At 46.5% G+C, this 1,951-nt stretch overlaps 1 protein-coding gene across 1 annotated transcript; it reads left to right on the top strand.

Moving 5' to 3' along the window:
• Positions 1–1,216: 1,216 nt before the first annotated feature.
• LOC308298158 (vesicle-associated membrane protein 3-like) lies at positions 1,217–1,525 on the top strand (the record flags this gene model as incomplete). Its single annotated transcript, XM_080741714.1, has 1 exon — positions 1,217–1,525. The coding sequence occupies one exon, from the start codon at positions 1,217–1,219 to the stop codon at positions 1,523–1,525; it is 309 nt and encodes a 102-aa protein (XP_080597840.1).
• Positions 1,526–1,951: the final 426 nt, after the last annotated feature.

The following is a 1,951-nucleotide window of genomic DNA, read 5'->3' as shown; positions in this document are numbered from 1 at the left end:
TGTCCGTCCCGGTCTGATGATTGGATACTTTGAGGATTGGTCAAGCTTCACATGACAATTCGGCCCTCCAGATAAAATCATTAATTCATTCAGAATATAAAGAATGTATAGATCACAGAGTTCATAACTCTAGAACACATAGAATAAAAGTTCACCGCTTCACTTCGAACCGAGGTTTGATTTTTAAATGATAAATACAAAACAAACGGTTTTGGACATACAAGGTTTCCACCCGACGATGACGAAATATAACTCATGTAATTGGCCCACCGGCTTATCACTTTGTCACAAATCTTTGAGTAGCAGCAGCGCTATAGAGAGATCTCTCTCTCTATAGCACGCAATAAGGGCCTCTCCAACTCTTTTTCCCGGGGATCCCTGATGATGATGATGATGATGATGATGATTACTGTACACACTATCACTTGTATTGTTGCAGCAGCACAAACGAGAAGCAAAGCTCTGCAATTCCTTGAAGACAATGTGTCGGTCGGCCAATCAAATTCACCTTTTGTCAGCCTTCTGGTTAGTCCCATTTTTGGAGGAATACAAACATTTAAAAACATGTCCTGTTACTATACTGCCAATGAGAGGCTCCTTTTTACTGAAACCAAGTTTAAAATGAGAATTGAATACATAGAATAATAATACGAAGCAACTAAATTACAATGAAAGTGGATGGAGAGAAACAGAGATATGATGACATCATAATATCATCCCCTCCCGTTTTACCATACACCCAACTTCCGCTGGGTCACCACCCACCTGACAACCAGGCATACATAATGAACAGGTGGGTGTGGCCTCATGCAAACATTAGTTTAACACTTTCTGTACACATTCTGGGAGGAAAATCTTCATTATACTTGATCATCATTGGGGGGAAATATCATGGCACCCCATCTTTACCTGGGCAGAGATGTTCTGTGAATTCATACAAGCACCCAGCACTGGCTGCTATGTACAGTAAGTATTATATCTCTAACTCAAATAAATCATCTTTACACTCACACAGTGTCCACTGTCCATCAAACGCAGCGGCAGTACGCCTCGATTGACCAATCGGAATCGTCAACATCACGGTGACATCAGAGCACTGGCTGTATTTATACACTTCCCAGGTCTGATCTTACCTCATTATAGTGCTATCGACACTAAGCATCAGGAGGTGCTTTACACTTGTTTTGCAAAAGGACTTCACAAACTGACAACAACAATGTCGGCTCCGGTCACAAAAGGCTCCGACGCGGCCCCGGGGCGGGGCCGCCTGCAGCAGACGCAGGCCCAGGTCCAGGAGGTGGGCGACGTGGTGCGCGTTAACGTGGACAAGCTGCTGCAGCGCGACCACGAGCTGTCCGAGCTGGACGGCAAGGCGGAGCAGCTCAAGGACGAGGCGGGACGCTTCAGGGCGACGGCCATCAAGGTCAAGAGGAAGTACTGGTGGAAGAACTGCAAGGTGACGCTCGCCCTGGCGGCCGTCGTCGTCCTGGTCCTGACCATCATCCTCATCTGGAGCCTGGCCTGAACCCCCCTGGTTGAGCAAGCCCCCCAGAACCGCGGTAGAAAGTGAAGCGGCCAAAGCTGGAACTGCAGGCGGGATTGTGAACTACACGCACCAGCAAAAGAGCGCGCCGCTGGGGGTCTGCCATAGGTTTTAATGGACGTAGAGCAGGGGTCTTTAACAGGGGGTCCGGCACCCCTAGGGGGTCCTCAGAGTTACTCCAAATCTTTTTCTCCTTTTTTTATGAACCACTTGAACCCCTATAATGTCCATATTCGGAGAACTTTAGACAAAAATAGCCGATCTACAAGCTGTTGTGAGCTTGTAGATCGGCTATTTTCGGCAAAGTGCTTTGGTGTAGAGTGGAAAAAGAGCAGACTAAGTACAGAGTGAAAGGTCAATTTTTTTAAGTATTTCAAGTGGTTATATCTGGAAACACAAATTCTCATG

The sequence above is a fragment of the Nannobrachium achirus genome (assembly GCF_963921795.1).
Source record: "Nannobrachium achirus genome assembly, chromosome: 14".
NCBI lineage: Eukaryota > Metazoa > Chordata > Actinopteri > Myctophiformes > Myctophidae > Nannobrachium > Nannobrachium achirus.
This window is presented reverse-complemented; position numbering and strand designations above follow the sequence as displayed.